This window comes from Bison bison, unplaced genomic scaffold (assembly GCF_000754665.1).
Source record: "Bison bison bison isolate TAMUID 2011002044 unplaced genomic scaffold, Bison_UMD1.0 scf7180017856539, whole genome shotgun sequence".
Classification (NCBI taxonomy): domain Eukaryota; kingdom Metazoa; phylum Chordata; class Mammalia; order Artiodactyla; family Bovidae; genus Bison; species Bison bison.
This window is the reverse complement of record NW_011487112.1, coordinates 53,319-72,373: the sequence shown is the minus strand read 5'-3', so window position 1 is coordinate 72,373 and position 19,055 is coordinate 53,319. Positions and strand designations below refer to the sequence as shown.

General features: G+C 56.3%; 2 protein-coding genes across 7 annotated transcripts in view; both read right to left on the bottom strand.

The window, feature by feature from the left end:
* The window catches only part of TRMU (tRNA 5-methylaminomethyl-2-thiouridylate methyltransferase), a 15,600-nt gene extending 3,447 nt beyond the window's left edge, over positions 1-12,153 (bottom strand). The window contains exons 1-7 of one of the 4 annotated variants that reach the window (XM_010859552.1): positions 11,889-12,047; positions 7,801-7,966; positions 7,002-7,108; positions 5,151-5,273; positions 1,903-2,075; positions 1,248-1,301; positions 1,097-1,163 (exon numbers count right to left, since the gene is read on the bottom strand). In XM_010859552.1, coding sequence (XP_010857854.1) covers positions 1,097-1,163; positions 1,248-1,301; positions 1,903-2,075; positions 5,151-5,273; positions 7,002-7,108; positions 7,801-7,966; positions 11,889-11,970 — 772 coding nt within the window. In that variant the 5' untranslated portion in view covers positions 11,971-12,047. Of the gene's footprint in view, positions 1-1,096; positions 1,164-1,247; positions 1,302-1,902; positions 2,076-5,150; positions 5,274-7,001; positions 7,109-7,800; positions 7,967-11,888 lie in introns of all 4 variants that reach the window. The other 3 variants (XM_010859567.1, XM_010859560.1, XM_010859574.1) reach the window with 3 other exon arrangements.
* A 2,019-nt stretch (positions 12,154-14,172) lies between these two features.
* GTSE1 (G-2 and S-phase expressed 1) overlaps positions 14,173-19,055 on the bottom strand; it is a 22,087-nt gene continuing 17,204 nt past the window's right edge. For 2 of the 3 annotated variants that reach the window (XM_010859532.1, XM_010859540.1), the window contains exons 9-12: positions 18,377-18,607; positions 17,993-18,197; positions 17,352-17,564; positions 16,429-16,901 (exon numbers count right to left, since the gene is read on the bottom strand). In XM_010859532.1, the coding sequence (XP_010857834.1) occupies positions 16,818-16,901; positions 17,352-17,564; positions 17,993-18,197; positions 18,377-18,607 (733 nt within the window). In that variant the 3' untranslated portion in view covers positions 16,429-16,817. Of the gene's footprint in view, positions 14,365-15,745; positions 16,902-17,351; positions 17,565-17,992; positions 18,198-18,376; positions 18,608-19,055 lie in introns of those variants that run through there. The other variant, XR_827024.1, reaches the window with a different exon arrangement.

The following is a 19,055-nucleotide window of genomic DNA, read 5'->3' as shown; positions in this document are numbered from 1 at the left end:
GCTGCACCTCCCACCCTGCAAGGAGCAGTTCCAGCCACGGGGCCACCCAGCCTGCAGTGAGCAGGGCCCACTCCTTTAGAAGGAGGACCTAGTGCCCCGCTGGAAGCCACGAGCCCCTCCTGCCGAGCCTCTGTGCGTTTCACAGGCGTGCCCGCTCCCCTGTACTGACCACATGGGGCGGGGGCACCAGCGCAGCCTCGGTCCCTCTGTGCCCAGTGCTCTCCAACTACCTCTGTGTACCCCCCACCCCACCACCAGCAGCACAAGACCCAGCGGGGACAAGGGGACCCACGGCGCCCAGGCTCAGCGCTCCCCTCCTGGACCAGGCTCCCCGAGGCTCCGGCCATCTCCTGCCAGGACAGGCTGGGAGCACCCTGCAGCTGTTCCCAGCAGGGCCAGCTTCTCCTCCTGCCTCAGGTCTCGGGGGAGCCCATGACATCTAAGCCCCACCCCCCCACCAGCAGCAGGAAGGGGAGGCCGTCCAGCCCAAACCAAGGTGGACTTCTCTAAGGAACAAGCCCCTGTTGAGTGTCCACGTCTGAGGCCCAGCCCTCCTCCTCCAGGCAGGTCAGACCCTGCTGGGCCGAGTCTCGCCTGTCATCAGGCCCCCAGGGTGCAGCCCCACGTCTGCCCTCCCACCTGGGCACCTGACCTGTCCTCCCACGCCAGCCCAGCACAGACTGGGGGTGCCCAACCCAGCAGAGTCTGCGAATGAGGAGCGGCAGCCCACCAGGAAGCGGGTGGTCCCAGCTCTTCACACCGTCCTAAGTCACGGAACTTGCACTCTGCAGTCGACCCAACTCCTTCCCCCAGGGTGGAACTTTCCTGTAGCCTTCTATTCTCCCTTGCGTGGATGAACACCCAACTCGCAGTGAGGCCTTCTGAGCCAGGCGCACTGTCTATTATTGGCTGCAATGCCTGAGGAGCCACACCTCGAGATGCAGACCCCCGTCACAGCGACACCCGCCCCTTCCTGCGGCCCTCCGAGCCCCCTGCCACTCAGCAGGGCCTGGGGCACCCCGCCTGAACCCCCAGCATGCAGGCGCCCCAAGCCTCAAGGCGCTCAGCATGAAAAGCAGCCCTGGACTGCGCTCACCTTTGTGTGTCCCCAGAACCTTGTTGTCTTCTATAGAAATAAATCGACCAGGTCGAGGCTGTAAATACTGGAAAACCAGTGCTCCATCACCAACAGCTCCAGGTTCAGAGCAGAAACAGGGCCCCATTCTTTCGCATCAAAGAACACTCACCTCAAGGATGAAATTTTCAAAGTTCCTTTTACCAATAAAACAGATGCCCATGCTCTGAAATGAACAGAAGACCACATGTGAGATGAGCGGCTGGGCGGGGGCCCCACGCTCCACTCGGAGACCCCAGGCAAGGACGGGGGTACAACACAGGGCCTCCTGGGGCTCACCCGCCCTGAGCCACCCCACCCTCCAGGCCAGGGCCCGGCTGCCCTCCTCCAGGGCCACAGACACCAGTCAGAGCCATGCACGGACCTCGAGGGGCTTCTCTAAGGTCCCAGACAAGGACCTGGCGGCTACGCTTGCGAGCGGTGCCACCGCCCAGACCTGCCGGGCCTGCATTCGCGGCAGACCCTCAGGCCAGCCGCCCGGAAAGGAAGCCAGTGCTAGAGCCCCGAGGCACTGTCTGTGAGGCTGGGGAGAGACAGGGGCCGGAGCAGGAGCAGGAAGCGCAAGCCAGGCCACAGGGCGAGGGCGCAGGAGGGTCAGAGATGCAGGGTCAGGGTCCCTTCCCGAGGTGACACGTCTAGGTGAGAGGAGCGAGTGGGAACGGCCGTCGCCCGGCGTCCTCGCCTCGTTCTGCCTTGTGTCTCCCTAGAATGGGGGTCCTGAGGGCGGAGCCCTCGCCCCTGCCAGCGGCAACGCCCCTCAATCCTACCTCTTTCTTCTGAAGCACATGATGAAGTCTGTTCTCAGCAGCTATTTTCTTTACAAAATCTTTCGTTAACTCCCCCAGGGGGAAGAGGGTTCTCCTTAGTGCCTCCTGGGGAACCTGGCTGAGAAAGAAGGTCTGGTCTTTAAAGCTGTCAGCTGCTTGGAGGAGTTTTACCGCTGCCAAGAGTAAAGAACAAAAGATGTTGCAGGAACAAAAATAACCACACATTGCTTTTAATAGTGTCCTCCTGTTTACTTTGACAGATTAGCCCTGGTCTGGCAGAAACAAAGATCAATAATCAACAGTACATTTCCAGAAAAAAGATCTGCCATGGTTAACAAAAAGTCCCACCCCTAATTCATCTACTGTTGAAAAAAATACACGGAAGGGAGATTTTATGTGATAAGGGAATTTATTCCGGTTCATGTGTTAGGCTATGTTTTCAAAGATTAAACATCACATGACAAAAACATTATGAAATATTAAGAAGAAAACAAAATGAGCCACATTTGGGAAAATCAAACCCTGCTGAGACGGCCTGGGCTGTGCTGTTTCCCACTGACAACAGGAGTTCACGCCCTGGCTGCTCTCCTCACCTCCCGCCCCCAGTGCATGCCGACCACACTCCCCAGCAGCGCCCGCTTCTCAACCCGCTTCCCCGCCTGGTGACAGTGGGCTGTTCAGAGTCCAAGCTGTCACCTGTCAGCCGAGCCTCTGCGGTTTCTCTAAAGGTCTGCGTGTGCGCTAAGTTGCTTCAGTCGTGTCTGACTCTGCGAGCCCACGACTGCAGCCCGCCAGGGTCCTCTGTCCATGGGATTCTCCAGGCAAGTGTACTGGAGTGGGTCACCGTGCCCTCCTCCACGGGATCTCTTACAGGAAACCCACACCTCTCACATCTCCTGCACTGGTAGGGGGGCCTCTACCACCTGAAGCCCCTCCAAAGGTCTGTTTCATGTGAAGACTTGTTCCCAGCTTGATGGCAATGGTGCAGAGCTCTGCCTGACCCTGGCCTTGGGACGGGGTTCTCTGGGCTGCTGGGTCCTGCCTGGCATGTTACAGGCCTTCTACAACCAAGAACACTGGGTCCTCCGCTCTGCAGCTCAGTGACCAACGGAGGAAATGGAGCATGACGCCAGTGTCACGGCCTCTCTCCATGTGTCATGACTAGGGCTAAGCGAAGCCTCAGCAAGTCACACGCCGGGCTCACATCCATGCAAAGGTACAAAGAGCCCAGGTACAGCACGTGGCCCGCCCCGTCACACGTGTAGAGTGCTCTCTGTGTGGTTGGTTATGTTTTCCTTCTGTGACCTCAAATTTGACCCTCATGTTAGCCCTATGACAGATTTATCCCCATCTTCAGGTGAGGAAACCGAGGCCTAGATAATTAAAGTGACTGCCCACAGGGGTGCAGGGAGACGAGGGCAGAGCTGGAAACTGAGCCCAATCACATGGGTTCCATTCCATCAGTTTTTATGTATAAAACAACAAAATCAAGTGAAAAGTGAAAAAGAGAATCCAGTCAACCAGTCATCAGGTAGGAAGACTCATTTGCCAAATGCTATTTTTTGTTTCAAAACTAAATTTAAGCAAACAAACAAAAAATTTATGATTTTAAAAAAAGCAAGCAGGTAACCCTTGACCAGGAAGAGGGACCCCCACTATGGGAGGGTTTGCTGGCACCCAGAGCCCCCTTCAGCACCTTCCCTGCTCCGGGTTGGCCAGCGTGCCACCTGCCCCTGACGGGTGAGGACACAGGCTGCCCCTGGGATAGGAAGGGCACAGGAGCTCAGGGTGGGTGCGCTGACCCCGTGCCCTCTCCCCAGTGACTAAGGCCAGGAGGCTTAGTCCAGCCCCCAGGGCAACTGAGTCAGAACAAAATAAAAAACCTGTAGTGTCTTGAAAACACGCAGAGAACAGACACTGCGGCCCTGTTCCAACAGCGACACAGGCCAGAGCAGGCACCGCGCCACCAGGTCTGGTCAGAAAGGCCCGCCAGCTCTGCGCGGCGGCGCCTCTTCCAGGAGCTCAGCAGGCACGCTACGCGACACAGAAACAAATCCTTCATCTACTCCCGCCCCAAGAGCCACGACCGCTGGGTCCTGGGGCCTGATTCTGCTGTGGAGTGCCCGGGCGGCAGGGCTGGGCGGCCACAGTCAGGCCCTCCCAGTGTGCGGGGCGGGGGGCTGCTTTCCTGCTGAGGGGTTCCCCAGGAGTGTACAGGTCGCACTGGGGAGGGAAGCGGTCATGTCTCCCTGCGCACCGGCGTCCCCCAGCGGACACAGTGCTGTGCTGGCGGCAGCAGGAGGCCTTCCCAACAGACCAGACCGGCCTGGTCTGGGTCCGGTCAGTTTGTTGATCTGTGGCCTCGGCTGCCGCAAGGTGGAGAGGAGGAGAGATCACAGGGCAGCTGAGCTGCGGCCTGTAACTGGGCTGGACAACACGGAGGACCGGGGAGGAGCAGAGACTGTGGAGCTGGGTGGACCGGGCTGTGTCCAGCCCCCGACCCAAGGCCCCCTGCCAGCGATGCAGCCAAGCTTCAGTTACCTCCTCGGAGAAGAGGACCCGGAGACCCGCCTGCTGGCCCTGCTAAGATGGGTGCAGGGAGGGGACACCTCTGGGGTCAGAGAGGGAGGCGGTGGACAGGAGGCAGGCCAGACCTGGAGAAACGCAGGTTCCCTACGGTCCTGCAGCCAAGGAAACCGTCTGCAGAGCCGTGGCTCTGGGCTCCACGCCGTCCTTCACTGCATAGGGATGTAAATTCCTCTCTTCTACATAAACGTGCACCAGGACAAGCCAACAGCCTTCCAGCCGACTGCTTGGCACTTTCTAGGCTGGTGACACCTCGTGCCCTTTGACACTGAAAATTTATACATGTCATCTTCCGAAGCAAGCTGCCAGACCTGTGCCATGAATGTCAGGGGCCAGCCTCATTTCACACTGAAGTACATCACCCCTCAATCTCGACAACGCAAGGCTGAGAATGGGGTCTGTGACACTCCGACACTGTCGCCTGCTTCCCCCAGAACTGGGTTAAGTTTCCCAGCAGCCCTGCCCGGGTGCCCGCCTGAGCCAGTCAGAGGCCCCGGGGGGAGTGACCCTTGAGGCAACTCACTGTCCTTCTTTGAGGAGGAAACCAAAGCCAATGAGCTCGCCTGGAAAACACAGGGAGAAGTCGGGCAGAGCACGCTGACAGCCCGCGGCCACTGCTTCGCTCCCAAATAGTTCGGCCCTGGCCTGACACGTGTACTCACCGTTCCTAACTTCAAACCGGTTTCTGAAGAGCCCTTCCGGCCTCTTGATGTGTTTCTGCTGGAACACCTCTTCATCTTCCAGGGACGTTCTTGCGTAGTGACCTGTCGCCACCGCATCTGCGCCTGGGAGGTTTTTACAGCATGAGGGTCAGAGTTCAGGCGTGCACTTGCTGGCCTCGGTCAGTCTGAGCCCAGGGTGCTCCGTGGGGCAGAGATGCCAGGTCTCACACCAGGTGGTCTGCACAGGGGATCCGCCCCGCTCCCCAATGCCCAGATCCCAGGGAAGAGACACACTCCTGGGATTCCATTAGACAGGTGGTCTTTGAAGTCTCTGAACTGATAAAATGTTAGCTACGAGGTTTTGCTGCATCTCTAAGAGCCTTTCAGAAGTTAATGTCAGGAAGTCCCGGGGAGCTCAGTGCTTAGGACTCAGTTCTCTCACTGCCAGTGCCTAGGCTCGATGCCTGACAGGGGACCTAAGAACCCACAAGCCACACGTCCAAAAAAAGTTACCATCTATTTATTCATTCTAGCTTAAGGAAAACATCAAACACGTACACAAAGGTTTAAATACAGAAAGCTCATTTCAGCGCTTCTTATACTAAGAAAACACTGAAAACAACCAAACTGTTTAATACCAGGAGACTACGAATAAAGCACCACTGCACGGTAACAGCACCACACACACACAATGTTTAAAGGCACCGGGGAAACACTTATGATGTTATCCAGCAGAGAAAGTACAGGATCCCACTCTTCTCGATGTACAGGAAAACCGGAAGACAAGCAACAGAAAGCCTTTCTTTTTTATTCTGGGAGGAAATTGCAGATGACACTTTTCCTCCTCTTCTTATGCTTGTAAGTTTTAAACTTTCTTTAATAAACGCATAGTACTTTTATCACAGTGAAGGACCATCCAGTAAAATCAATTTCTTCTTTCCATACTATGCAAAAAAGTCAAAGAACCTACCGAGGCATATACTAATCCACAGGCCTTGCATTGTGTGAAAACTTCATAGACATTCAGGATTGTGAGACTGTTTCCTGGAAGCTGCAGCAAAACTGACCCAGCACTTAACCAAAGAACTGTTTAGTCGCTAAGTTGTGTCCAACTCTTTGTGACCCCCCCGACTGTAGCCTGCCAGGCGCCTCTGTCCATGGGATTCTCCAGGCAAGAATACTGGAGAGCGTTGCCATTTCCTTCTCCGGGGATTCTTCCTGACCCAGGGATCGAACCCACGTCTCCTTTCTTGGCAGCAGATTCTTCACCACTGCGCCACCAGGGAAGCCCATCAATCAGCTGTCGTTCAGCTGCTCAGTCGTGTCCGACTCTGCAACCCCTGGACTGCAGCACGCCAGGCGTCCCTGGCCTTCACCATCTCCCAGGGCTTGCTCAAACTCATGTCCATTGAGTCAGTGATGCCATCCAGCCATCTCATCCTCTGTCGTCCCCTTCTCCTCCTGCCTTCAGTCTTTCCCAGCAATAGGGTCTTTTTCAATGAGTCAGCTCTTCGCATCAGGTGGCCAAAGGACTGGAACTTCAGCTTCAGCATCAGTCCTTCCAATGAATATTCAGGACTTATTCCTGATGGACTGGTTGGATCTCCTTGAAGTCCAAGGGACTCTCAAGAGTCTTCTCCAACACCACAGTTCAAAAGCATCAGTTCTGCCTGGCTCAGCTGTGATTCTCACTCCGGAGTTGGAGGAAAAATACTTGTCCAATGCTGGGTGAGCTCTTCAAATTTAAGCTTTACATCCTCAGATCCAGCAGATACATGCTGAAACCAACCTCAGCTCCTGGAAATCTCATGATTTTTAAAAAGACAAATGAAGATAATTCAAATCACTTACCAAGGTTATCCACAGCATAATTAAAAAAACAACGGAATTTGATATGCTTGTTGCAGACTATGTCAGGATTAGGAGTTCTTCCTTTTTCATATTCATTTAAAAAATCACTGCAATGAAAAGAAAAGCCTTTTTATTTCTAAGTGTCAAACATCCTACAGAAAAATAAATCAGGTACATGACTTGCTTAGAGATTCTCCATGTTTTATTAAAACTGTAACTTTCTGCAAGATAGTAGCTTCAGTACAGAATCATTTTCAGTATTTTCATCAAACGTTTGTTTAAAGCCAGCTGCGCTTTCCATCTGAATCTGCACTCACCAGGCACCGAGGCCCATTGTGCCATTTCCCAAAGTAAGAGCCACAGGACCCCATCCGAGAACCAACTGGAGCGCCTGCTGAGGTGCAGGTTGCAGGGCCCCGCCCAGGCTCGGATGTCTGTTTAACCAGCACCCCAGCTGCTTCCTCAGCCCAACACTGATGGCCCAGGGGCTCCATCCTCAGGGACCAGCCACAGCCGGCCTCCCAGAGCAGACCTGAGCCCTCGCTCTCTCATGCTAATTTAGCAGCAGAACATCTCAAGGCTCAAGAGACGTTAAAGAGGCTTCTGGCAGGTGGCACAGTAATAGGAACAAGGGCTGGGGTGCTCAGGATGCAGGCCTGGCTTCCAACCCAGACTCTCCAGGGGCGGCCGAGGCCTCCCACACACGGTCTCTGGCACCGTGGCCTGAAAAGAGAAAGCACTGGCTGACCCCAGCAGGCCTGCCGTGGAGAGGGCCTGCGCCACGGCAGGGAGCCCTGACCTGAACACGTCGTTCCAGTACTCCTTCGCGTAGGACACCTGGCGGAAGGGGATGTCCAGGATCCGGCACACTCTGTAGGCGTCCTCGCAGTCTCTGTCAGCGGTGCAGACACCGTGCTCGTCCAGGGAGTCCCAGTTCTTCATAAACACCCCGGTCACCTGGTAACCTGGGGGTAGGAGTGGAGGGGCAAAGTCAAGAGGGGATGTGGCGTCGACCAGGTGTGGAAAGGCAGTGCCTTCCGAGCTCTCCTGCGCCCCTGGGCACTGGGCCTGGCTGTCCCTCCTTCCGAGCTCTCCTGCGCCCCTGGGCACTGGGCCTGGCTGTCCCTCCTTCCGAGCTCTCCTGCGCCCCTGGGCGCTGGGCCTGGCTGCCCCTCCTTCCGAGCTCTCCTGCGCCCCTGGGCGCTGGGCCTGGCTGCCCCTCCCGCCGCCACGAGGTCTGCAGCGCTCCGACCACATCTTGATGTAAACACTCCTGACGCTCTGCTGCACTTGGTAAAGGCCTCCATCATCACAACACCCTGTGGGGCTGAACTGACAGTGTGCAACCCGGGGGTGTGAACACCCTGGAGGTGTGGACGAGATGGCATCTCTCCATCTTCACGTCCCACACTGTGTCAGCAAATAGAGAGACTTAGCAATGTGACTGAATGAAAGAAAAGCAGAAATTCTACACAATTTTTCAAAACAAATAAAAACCGCCATTCAGTTATCAGAAAAGTAAACTCGATTCAAAAATTATTTCCAATTACCCACTAAGAATTAGATTCTAAGACATCAGACACAAAGACTGTTGGGAAGCGTAGTGCAAAATAGCCATAAAAGGAGAAAGTCCTTGGGAAAATGGCGAAGGGCCAGAAGTACGCGGCTTTGCACTACGGACAGAAAGACATCTCCTGCCTTTGGTTATGCTCGGCGCCAAGAGTTAATAATAAACAGGGATGTTACTTGTGAGAGCGGGTTGTGGGAGAAGCCCATGAGTCTATTTAGAGCGCGCTGTCCTTGAAACATTTCTACTGATTATGTGTTAACTCCGTATGCGCTCTGCTGGCCGCATACTTTAAGCTCTTTGTTCCTGCTTCTATAAAAAAGCTTGACTGCAGAAATAAACTTGTCCGTCCTTGCAAGAGACGGTCCAAGTGTCCTTCTTTCAGGTCCGTTGCTTCCAAGTCCCGGGGAGAAAATCCCCAACAAAGACATTAAAACTTTTGGTTGCTTTATCATAGGGCTTCCCTGGTGGCTCAGACGGTAAAGAATCTGCCTATAATGCAAGAGACCCAGGTTCAACCTCTGGGCCGGGAAGATCTCCTGGAGAAGAGAATGGCAACCCACTCCAGTATTCTTGCCTGGAGAATCCCATGGTCAGAGGAGCCTGGCGGGATACAGTCCTTGGGGTCGCAAAGAGTGGGACATGACCGAGCGACTAACACACACACAGGCACACACATCTATGTACTTTGGGACCTGTTTTTCCCCTTTTCTGTTGCAGACAAAGTACCAAACCAAACATGGGGGAGACCAACTTTGTAACTGCACAGGTGTCTACCATGTATGAGAAGCGTTTCTTTTGGGTCGGCCGAATGTGATGAAAGGGCACTGGACTGTAAAAGCTTTGACACGGCATTCCAAAGAGCAGAGACTCGGTGACAAAGCTTGGCCAAACTCCAAAACGCCATGTGAGCCAGGCCACTAGCCCCGTCCCAGCAGGTCCTCCCTTCTCTTCTTCCCAAATCCCCTGACCGTGCTTCCCTAACAGTGCACCCTACACTGGGCTCCAGCTGTTCCTGTCCGCGCCCCTGCAGCTACCAAAGTGAGGCGCTCTGCCACCTGCCAACGCCGTCTCCACACCCATGTGTCCCCAGAGCCCAGCAGTGCCCAGCACACAACAGGAGCTTAAGCAAAACAAACACACAACTCCACACCCAGAGCTTTAAAAATCCCCTCTTCCGTGGCTCATGTGCCTGATCATCCTCCTCCTGGCGACGTGACCACTCACGTGGCTGAGGCCCTGGCGCTCCAGGAGACCACAGCGCTCTGCAGGCTCTCAGCTTTTTGGGAGGCACCTCCGACGAGATTGGGAAAGGCCTCCATGTCGAGGGGACAGGGCCGAGCTGCTTCTCTGCTGTGCCCCTCGGCTTCCCACCGGAGGAGCAAAACCCAAGGTAGCTGGTCTGTGACGCTGCTCAGCCTGGATTCTGGGAAGGAGCGCTAGCCTCCTGAAGGAGTAAGATAACCCAACTAGTCTCCCCAGGGATGTCTGGGAAGGAGCGCTAGCCTCCTGAAGGAGTAAGATAACCCAACTAGCCTCCCCAGGGATGTCTGCCACATCACCCTCGACGTGTCGCTGCCTAGTCAGAACTCTTCAAGGGCTCTGCGCTGTCTCCCACGACACAGTGTGAAGCCCCGAACAGAACACACTCCACAAGCGCGCTCAGCCGGCCTCCCCTCCTCTCTCCCCCCATGCGGGGAGCTGCCCGTGAGAGGTCCTTTGTCCGAAGGACACAGCTCTGGGAGCTGCCTCAGTCCTTGAGGGTTTGCTTGCAAACATAGCTCTCTGTCCCGCCACCCCAGAGATTAGGCGCTTATTTACTGCAGGCACCTGGAGTTCTGTGCAAACTTCTCACGCACAGAGAAATGTTATCTGGTGTAAGAAATAATAACAGGGAACCATTCCCATGCTCTCAAGATTTCTTGTGACTGTTTGTAAGATGTATAGGCCAACCAAGAAAAAATGTCAACTGTCTTGTCTTTCTCACGCTTTTCTGTATAAATATAAGATGCTGAATAAAGTTGGTGTCAGACTGCGTCCCTTCGTGGAGACGTGTCTGAACCTCTCGACCCCATCTTTGTTGTAGTCTCTTGCTTTAGTTTCTTTCTTAGCCCCGCCGTGCACGTTCTCGGGACCTGATCGACTTTGCCGGCTGGCACCGGCACCCCCAGACCCAGCCAGCACTTTCGTGCCTGAGCTTCGCACCTGCTGCCGACTCCACCGGAAACGCTTCCTCCTCACCTCCTAAGCCCCAGCCTTTGCTCAGGGAACTCCTCCTGCAAGTCCTCATACCACGGATGAGAGGATCTTAGGTCTCTCATCTTCCAGGTTGTGACCTCCTCCATGAATAAACCTTGCTCTGCTCCAAACTCAAACCTTCAGTTTGTCTAGCCTCACTGTACCACTGGACACATGAACTTGGCTTTGCCAGTAGTCTCAGCGCAAACACCACCATCTCTGTGATGCTTTGATTCCCTGCCCTATCGCAATTATATATGCTCACAGCCTGCCTCTACTTTGACACTTTTTGTTACACCTTTTGTGACAGTTTGGTTATTAATACGCACTAATAGGCTCTACTGCTGAGTGCCTAACGTGTGCTGGGCACTGGGGTAAAGGCTTTGTGTGTCCTGTTACTTATTAATACTACCTCCAGCAACCCTGGGAGGTAGGCGGTCCCTCCATTCTACAAACAGGGAGAGCTTGACTCACTTGTCCCAGGTCAGGAACCTTGGGTTCCCTCTGCATTCCAAGAGCCTAAGAACGAAAGGCGCCTCAACAACAGAGCGTCTACAAGTGCCACTAGGTACAGGAGGGCTCCCAAGGGAGCGGGTCACACGGACGGAGAATTAGACGGGCAGTGAAGCCCGGCTCCCGACCGGGGGCGCCCGATAGACGCCTGAGAAAACGGAAGCGCTCCTGCGCCAAGAGTCTGTCATCCACCGAGTGGAAAGCACAGCCGTGACCTGATAAGCACACCGCCCGTCGGGACTGGTCGGCCACGTCGTGTGTCGTGGAGGGAAGGACCTCCACGGAGGCTGCGGCGCTCCTCAAGCCTAGGCTGAGTGTGGACGTCGCCGTCGCCGCCGCCGCCGCGGGAGCAAGGCCTCGGGGCCAGGGAGAAACGCGACCGCCCGGAGTCGGAGACCCACTCTCCCCTGCTCGACCCCGGCGGCAACTGGGGGCCTGACCGCTCCCCGACAGGCGGCCGCGCGCTCTCCGACCCCCAGGCGCAGAGGGAGGGCCGGGGCGCGCGCCACCAAGCGGGGCTCTCCGAGAAGGGGCCGCTCGGGGGCGGCCGGGTCACTCGGCCTTCTCACCTCTCCGCCTCAGCAGCAGCGCTGCCACTGCGCTGTCCACGCCGCCGGAGACGGCGCACACGACATGCCGAGCCACCTGCATCGACAGCTGCCGATTCCCCTCACCGCCGCCGTCGCTTCCGCTTCTAGCCGGAAGTCCCGCCCTTCCCTTGAGGCGAGAGCGCAGAAGAGGCCCGGGCGGAAGCAGGTGCTCAGCGCCCTGCGTTCCTCCCTGCCCGCTGCTCCCTGGCAGGCCTGTGACCACGCCCCCTGCGCTCCTGGCTCTGGCTTACCTCTCTGCCCGCAGCTGCCGGACACAGTCAGCGCTTCCTACGCGCGCGCGTGCGAGTGTGTTCCCAGAACACACAGGTGTGTGTGTGATGCCAACTACAAATTGGCACTTACCAAGAGCATTCCCAAGGTCTGAACGACAAAGGCATTTGCCATCTGCCTCCACGGATATTGAACCCCATTCTGCTAAAATAGCTCTTGACCTTCAACAACACCTGAGGGCGTTCAGGGTGGACTGAGGTGCTCTGTGCTCCAGGGAATCTGGTAGGACAGGTCTTTGGATAGTTGGATGTTTTTAGGAACAGGTTTTATAATCTCCATCCTTGCATCTCCTCGTATCTAGAGAAGCACTAAATCCCTTCAAGGTGACATCAGACCCTCAGGACTAACAAAAAGCCTTGTGTAAACTGAGTGCTTCACAGCATTGAACTCCCCCTTCCCCAGACCTTATATCCTGACTCTCCCCTACTGCCGCTTTGGAGCAGTCTCTCAGAGCTGTATGAGATGCTGCCTCCCGGGCTGCAGTCCTCATCTTGCCCCAGATAAAACTTAACTTGCAACTCTCAAGTTGTGCATCTTTTTTTAGTCAACAGTGACAGGCAGGCGCCCAGTGAACAGGCTGCTAAACGATAGAAGGGTGTGAGGTCGCCCCGGGGCTGTGGTGTCCAGCTGGGTGCTTCTGGAAGTGGGCGCGGGCCTTCCCTTAGCTGACCGGGAGGGGAGGGTGAGCAGGCGGAGGGCCCGGCCCTGAGTGAAGGGCGCTGGGCCTGGGGATGAGCGTGGGGCCAGACCCAGCAGGGGCAGGGTGCCTGCCGACCCCGGTTCAGTCCCAGGGGAGATGCTCGTGGCCACAGTGCAGACAGGCACTGAGAGCCTGGTGGGGGCTGCTAGGTCAGGCATCTCGTCATCAGCACTGGTCCTGCTGCTGTCTGCTTCCAAAATCAGTGCTCACAAATGGCAGAGAGGCAAACTGCCTTTAGTCCAATGCCAGCAATCTGGGGGAGGTGGTGGGCTGTCCGTCCCATCAACCACCTCTGGAGATTCTGCTCGGTTATGAGTTTTTGAAGGGGAACAGAGAAGTAGTCTCAGTCATTGAAATAGTGGGTCAGAGTCACCAGGAGGTTTTTTTTTTTTTCCAAATTCAAGTTTTTATTTACTTATTTATGGCTGCGCAGGGTCTTCATTGCTGCGCACGGGCTTTCTCTAACTGTGGTGCCCAGGCTTGCCACTGCAGTGGCTTTCCCTAGAGTCTAGAACAGCCACTAGGGGACCAGGGCTTAGTTGCATGTGGAATCTTCCCAGAACAGGGATTAAACTTGTGTCCCTTACACGAACTAGCAGGTCAATTCTCAACCACTTGACCACCAGGGAAATCTTATTTTTCCTGTTTAAAACTGTGGAAAAGTTAGGGTTTCCCTTGTGGCTCAGCTGGTAAAGAATCCGCCTGCAATGTCGGAGGCCTGGGTTCGATCCCTGGATTGGGAAGATCCCCTGGAGAAGGGAAAGGCTACCCACTCCAGTATTCTGGCCTGGAGAATTCCATAGACTGTAAAGTCCATGGGGTCGCAAAGAGGTGGGCATGACTGAGAGACTTGCATTTTCAGATAACTGCTGGGGCGGTTCACAAAATTGATTTCAGGTAGGACTTGAACCACGGTTTGAAATAAGCAGGGGAGGAAATGCACTAGAGATGCAGATGGTTTTTATTTTTGTTTATTTACTTTTGGCCACATGGCATGTGGGATCTTAGTTCCCCAAGCAGGGATGGAACCCACGCAGCCTGTCTTAACCACTGGGCCACCAGGGAAGTCCTGCCGATGGTTTTTTAAATCAGGCAAATATACACACCAAAGCTTGGCATTAAAATCACGTTAGTTTCTTAAAAGGTTAACAGTGGACATTAACGTCTAAATGCGAATAATTCTTAAGGCAAGTCATTTTCTTGAGAACAGGAGTAGTTTTGAGTTCAGAGTGAAGGAATTCCCTGGCAGTCCCGTGGGTAAGTCTCCACGCTTCCACTGCAGGGAACTCGGGTTTGATCCCAGATTGGGGAACTAGGATCCCAAATAAGGAAGAAAAAAGAGAGTCTAGAGTGAAATGCGGGAGGCCCCATGTCCCCATTTCTGAGATGAGAAGCAGGAAACGCCAACCGAGAGTGCAAGAGCAGGAGGCGTAAACTCTGCGGTTGGAGCGAAGTGCACGGGCCCTGCAGGGAAACAGGAAAAGGACGTTTCAGAATAAGGTGTCCGAAAACACCCGAGGGGGCCATGGCATCTTGCATTTCCCGGGAGAGTTGATGACACCTGGCCTTCAGAAGATTTCAGGGTGAGCATGTTTAGCGGAGGCTGTGGGGTGGCCCAGCTGATGTCACTGGACTCTGGGCTCTGTCTGGGGGACCCCGCCCGCCTGAGGCAGAGTCCAGTACCATGCCCAGCACGTGGCCTTGGGGTCAGGAGAGCTGCCACCCACCCCCACAGTGGCTGAAACAGGACACCTCGGCAACCGTGTTTTCTGCTCCTTCTTGGTTAAATGGGCGGTATTAGCTATTTGGGATCGCAGTCAGACACGACTGAGACTAAACAACCATTTGCTACTTGGCAGCTCCAAATCTTTGATCACTGCCTAACACAGGTGCACGATGGACCAGCCGTGTAAACGACAACGACATCCCAGGTGCCCCGACAACAGCAGTGTGAGCTGTGTGAATGTCAGCTGTGAAACGTGAAAGCGTGTACTCCTGAGAATTAATGGAACGTGACCATCACGTGAAGCTAGGCCTCTCAAGCTGGGAGGGTGGCCCTCTGGCGGCAGCTGAGGCTGTTCACCCCCAGGTCCCGAGGAAAGGACGGCCCCTCCCCTCCTCTCGGTCTCCCTCCCAGGGGTGGGCTGGGGACCTGCGAGCCAGAGAGGAAAAGTGCTTTGTGGGACCAGCTGGATGGAAACCCGGACAGGAAGGGAAGGCAGCGACACACGCGGCTGGCAGGCACTGCTTTACCCACTGTGTACTCTGGGGCCTCCTCCCAACTGTCTGAAGACTTTAGATCCGGTTACTCTGTCCTGCCCCGGGACACCTGTAGACTGGACATGGCACCGTGGCCCACAGGAGAGTGTGGCTGCTCCAAGGAGAGCCTGGGGGAGCAGGCGGGGGCCAAGGCCCAGCTCACCCCTGCGCTGTAGGCCGGACGGCCGGAGCCCCTCTCTTCCACCCACCGCCACGCCCCCAGAAGACAGCCATGTGCGAGCTTTGCACCCCCATGACCACTGCCCACAGGAGAGTCCCCATAAATATTCAGTGAATGGATCCGACCCCAGATTTTGGCTTTCCCCTGTGAAATGAGGAGCCAGACCAGACATCCGAGGACCTTAGTGGTGGATTAACACCACACTGGCCACCGGGATGGAGACAAGGGCGGAGGAGCAGACCGCCGTGACTCCCACGGGCTTGGCTCCACTGGCCCGGGGGAGCTCCCAGGGCGAAGGCTGTTTTAGGTCAGAGCACGGGAGGGCCACCCTCCCGGGCAGCCGTTGGTCACCTGGACGGTTGCCCCCAGGCAGGAACCCCGCCTTCTGAGCAGCCCCTCCTTTACCTGCGGCGCTAGACATGCAGGTGTGGCAGCGCCGCCCAGGGCGCACTTTTCACTCTTGATCCACTGGGGTCGCCCTTCCAAACGATGACCTGGAAGTGCAGGACACCCCTCTGGGGTCAGAGGCCGCCTGGCTCCATGCGGGGAGCCCTGGATGCGAGCCCCAGAGCGGGTCCACTTAGCAGTGTTCCTCCTGTTTGCTGTGTAGCCACCGCAGAGACTGAGAAATTATCCGTACACGCTAGCGGCTTTCCGGTCCGCTCATTGTCAACCAAGATCAAGTCAGAACAGCTGCAGGCCCCGAGTGCGCCTCCCAGGGGCCCTGCCCCCTCCACAAGGAGCGCTCCTGCTCCAGCACCCCGGGGGTCTGTCCCCTGCACACCACCCATCACCCCCGCATTCACACGATCCCCTCCTCCCCCATGCTCCCCTCCCCTCAGGTGTGGTCTGTGGACCATCACATCAGGACCCCCTGGCTGCCCACTCAAAGTGCAGATGACTAGGCTGCCCCGGACCTGGGGGCTGGGGCCTGGGGTCTGCACTTAACCAATTTTTCTTCATGCTAAATTTTGAAAATCACTTTGGTAGAAAGAATTAACATTTCGAATAATACATATTGTGCATACTGATCACTAATAAATACAGCCATCTGTCTTTGAAAATTAGGATAATCTTAAACATCAAGAGGTGGTTTAATCCATTTTCATTTACTTTACCATTTAACTTAAACTAGAATATTTAACTTTTCATACAATGTTAACTTAAAAGATGGGTCACTTGCTATTTTACATGCAAAAAATCCAGACTCATCCGGAGCGTACCCATTCTTCACTCTGCACCCAGCACGCAAGCGGGGCCGGGAGGACGGGGGCCATTGGCCTGCAGTGACCTCAGGTGGCCAGATACCGCCCCCAACCTCATCGCCCGCTCCAGGCACGGTAACTTTACTTAGCTTTTTGTTTCGTTTTACAGCTTTTCCAACACAAACTCTTCTAAAATTTATCTCTGACAGTTGAATACCACTTGAGGACTGTTCTTGTAACTGAGTGAAGTGCAAAGGACTGTTTCACTCCACTCAGAACTTGAGGAGCGGAGACTCCATGTTTTCCTTGTCAGCCTCGGGGCTCAGCAGGATCAGAGGGGAAGCCAAGTCTATGAGCTGCAGGAGAAAGGCCGCACAGGTGAATGGAGCGTCTGCGACCCCCTTCCCGCCCCAAAGACCCCGAAGGACTGGCTCTCTGAAGCCAGGGCTGCCTGCGGCCGGTTCCCCACGGTTTGGCCAAAGTACTGGGTGAACTTGGCTCGGGCCCAGAGGAAAGGCACCTTGAGCGCCACGCTGAAGCCGCTGGAGGGAGGCAGCAGCACACCCAGAGGAGCTCTGAGTTCCTCTGGCGTTTCTGCTCCCTGTTAAACGCTGGGGGCCATGGGCACAGAAGGGCTCCGGCGAGATGCCTCCTTGGCACTCACACTGCTGAGGGTGAGGCGAACCGAGCCATGTGGCCCTCGGAAGCCCCAGTGGCCACTCTCCAGGGTCATCGTGATGTGCCTGAGCATCAAACCCAGCAGAGACCACTTGAGGCCAGAGCCAGCAGGCCCTGCTACAGCTCACCTGTCCCACCTCGTCAGAGGGCTTGGCCACGGCCTTCCTGTTTGCCTCTGGGGTGTTTGTCAGGAGGTCAACTAGAGGCCCACTTCCAGACCGCAAGGCCACGACTGCCTCGGGGCTTCTGCAGAAGTCAATGAGCGGGCGGTCGTCTAGGGCTGTGGCCACAGCCTCCATGGTGAGGCTGAGTTGATCCAGTTTGAGATCCACGAGGAGAGCCTGGATGACAAACTAGAATGAAGGGCCATCCCAGCGTCTTCTGTCAGCCATCTTGGGAAAGCGGTGGGTTCTGCCTAGGCCCTGGGGGCTGCTGGTCTGGAGGCCTAAGGAAGGAGGCTGGGATGGCCCTGCTGGGCCGGGCTGTGGTGTGTGAGCACCGAGGACTCCCCTCCTGCCAGTGGTCAACATGGGAAGCCCCTCCCCTGTGAACCCCCGTCCTGGCTTCCCACCCCTCCCGTGAACACCAGCTGCCCCGATGTCAGACACAAGGAGATGCAGCTTCTGTCTCCTCCAGGGGAGGAGGTCCCACAGCCTCCCGCCTCCCAGCCGTGGCCTGGCTGACACCACAGGCTCCGGGCTGCAGGTGACGTCCTCAGTTTCCAGTAGGACCCAGGAGCGCAGACGTCAGCCCTGCCTGTGCCCCTCACCTCACTGGGGGCTGTGGCTTCAGGGGGCTGTGCTTCATCCAGGGTGACTTCTGCAGTGACACTTTGTGAAAAAGTAAAATCACTCTTTTCTGGAGAGAAGTCCAGTGCCTGTGGCACAGCAGACGGAGGTGAGCAGCTGCCGTTGGGGGACAAGTCGAGGCGCCTGGATGCAGGCTGGCCGTCGCCCTCCATGGCAGGCGCAGTTCTGTAAAGAGAAGAGGGCATCCATCAGGACAAGCCACACGGCGCTCTTGTCTGCCTGTGACCCGGGTGGACCATGGCGGGAGCGGAAGCGGCATCTGCTGCAGAGCAGACCCCCCCAGCACATGGTCACTTGAGGTTTTACAAATTGGCGATGAAGAGACTGCAGCCTTTAACTCTCACCTCACTGTGGACTTTTTCGGGGGCTCAGAAGAGAGTCGCTTAGCAGATGTAGGCAGGGGAGAAGCCAGGAGCCTGGGCACAGTCGTGGGGGTTGCCAGAGGGAGGCTGGAGAGCCGGCGGCCGGCAGGTGTGGGCAGGGCCGATAGGCGCCTCGTGCTCACGGGGGTCCTCATGCTGCTGACAAGGCTCTGTGCGGCTGAGGACCACCTCATGGGAGTGCTGTGGGCCACCCTGGAAAAAAGAAAGCCTTCAGCAGAGATGACCCAAAACCTAACGACTCAGCCGCACACTGAGAGTAGAAAACCTGTGGCTTTAACGTGGAAGGCTCAAGCCAGCGAAGCCTGTTAGACCCCTGGGTGGCGGGGGGCACGGCAGCACCCCCTGGGAGCCCTGGAGTGGGCTTCGGTTCCTCAGTGGGCCCATGTGAGGCTCCGCTCTGGTTTGGCTGCACATTAGGGGCGGGACCAGGAGACGCTGTGTGGGAGTCCATGGGGTGCCGAGTCCCCTCTCGCTGGCTCTCCCATTTCCACGAGGGAGCCCAGGCCCAGGGCGGCCCGGCGGGGTCACGCAGTCTCCCTGTGTGCTCCCACTCCAAGTCCAAGACCCCTGAGCTGGGTGAGCACAGGCGAGTGGGTCAGGCGCCAGGCTCCCCACCCATCTCCCCTCCCCCCCCTAACCG